At 64.1% G+C, this 1,502-nt stretch overlaps 1 protein-coding gene across 1 annotated transcript in view; it reads right to left on the bottom strand.

Annotated features, from left to right (window-relative positions):
• LOC110391839 (epithelial discoidin domain-containing receptor 1-like) overlaps nucleotides 1-320 on the bottom strand; it is a gene marked incomplete at both ends in the record, with an annotated part of 18,804 nt that extends 18,484 nt beyond the window's left edge. The window contains one exon of the mRNA XM_021383788.1: nucleotides 169-320. Coding sequence (XP_021239463.1) covers nucleotides 169-320 — 152 coding nt within the window. The remainder of the gene's footprint in view (nucleotides 1-168) is intronic.
• Between the last annotated feature and the right edge of the window lie 1,182 nt (nucleotides 321-1,502).

Genomic DNA, 1,502 nt, shown 5'->3' with positions numbered 1-1,502 from the left:
CGGTGACACGGAGTGACATGGGGTGACACGGGGCAATACGGGATGACACAGGAGGACGTGGTGGGACATGGTGACACGGGGGCACACGGGGTGACACGGAGGGACACGGGGTGACACGGGGGGACACGGGGTGACACGAGGGGGACACGAGGTGACACGAGGGGACACTGACCATCCCAGGGGCAGCCGTAGAGCTCCAGGCGCAGGCAGACGCTCATGGCGCGGGGGGCGCGGGGGTAGACCCGCAGGGCCACCGCCACCGGGGGGGGGGACAGGTCCTTCAGGACCACCCCCTGCGGGTCCTCGTTGCCACCGATCACCTGAGGGGTCACCGGGGGGTCCCCGAGGTCACCCGTGGCATCTCAGCACCCCAAGGTCACCATGGGTGTCCCCAAGGTGTCCCCAAGGGGTCCCCGAGGTCGCCCGTGGCATCTCGCCACCTCGATGTCCCCAGGATGTCCCCAAGGTCGCCCATGTCACCTTGGCATCCCAATGTCCCTAAGGGGTCCCCAATGTCACCCGTGGCATCTCACCACCCCAATGTCCCCAAGGTGTCCCCAAGGTCCCAAGAGATCCCTGAGGTCTCCCATGTCATCTCACCACCTCAATGTCCCCAAGGTGTCCCCAAGGTCACCCATGGCATCTCAGTACCCCGATGTCCCCATAGGTGTCCCCAAGGTCCCAGGATGTCCCCAAGGTCTCCCATGTCACCTTGTCACCCCAATGTCCCCAAGATGTCCCCAAGGTCGCCCATGTCTTCTCATCACCCCGATGTCCCCAAGGTGTCCCAAAGTCCCAAGGGTGCCCAAGGTCTCCCATGTCATCTCACCACCTCGATGTCCCCAAGGTGTCCCCAAGGTTGCCCATGTCATCTCAGCACCCCAAGGTCCCCATAGGTGTCCCCAAGGTCCCCAGGGGTCCCCAGGGTCACCCATGTCATCTCATCACCCCGATGTCCCCAGGATGTCCCCAAGGTCATGCATGTCACTTTGGCACCCCAATGTCCCCAGGATGTCCCCAAGGTTCCCCATGTCTTCTCATCACCCCGATGTCCCCATAGGTGTCCCCAAGGTCCCAAGAGGTCCCCAAGGTCACCCATGGCATCTCACCACCCCAATGTCCCCAAGGTGTCCCCAAGGTTGTCCATGGCTTCTCACCACCCCAGTGTCCCCATATGTGTCCCCAAGGTCCCAAGAGGTCCCCGAGGTCTCCCATGTCATCTCATCACCCCGATGTCCCCAAGGTGTCCCCAAGGTTGTCCATGGCATCTCATCACCCTGATGTCCCCAAGGCGTCCCCACAGCCCCAGCGTCACCTCCAAACCCCCATGTGCCCACCATGTCCCCAGGGTCCCCCCACCGAGGTCCCCACCATGTCCCCAGGGTCCCCCCACCGAGGTACTCGACACAGCCACCCCCAAGGTCCCCACCGTGTCCCCAGGGTCCCCCCACCGAGGTCCCCACCGTGTCCCCAGGGTCCCCCCCCAAGGTCCTCGACACAGG

The sequence above is a fragment of the Numida meleagris genome, unplaced genomic scaffold, assembly GCF_002078875.1.
Source record: "Numida meleagris isolate 19003 breed g44 Domestic line unplaced genomic scaffold, NumMel1.0 unplaced_Scaffold542, whole genome shotgun sequence".
NCBI lineage: Eukaryota > Metazoa > Chordata > Aves > Galliformes > Numididae > Numida > Numida meleagris.
Note: the sequence above shows the minus strand (reverse complement) of the source record. Positions and strands in the feature narration are given on the sequence as shown.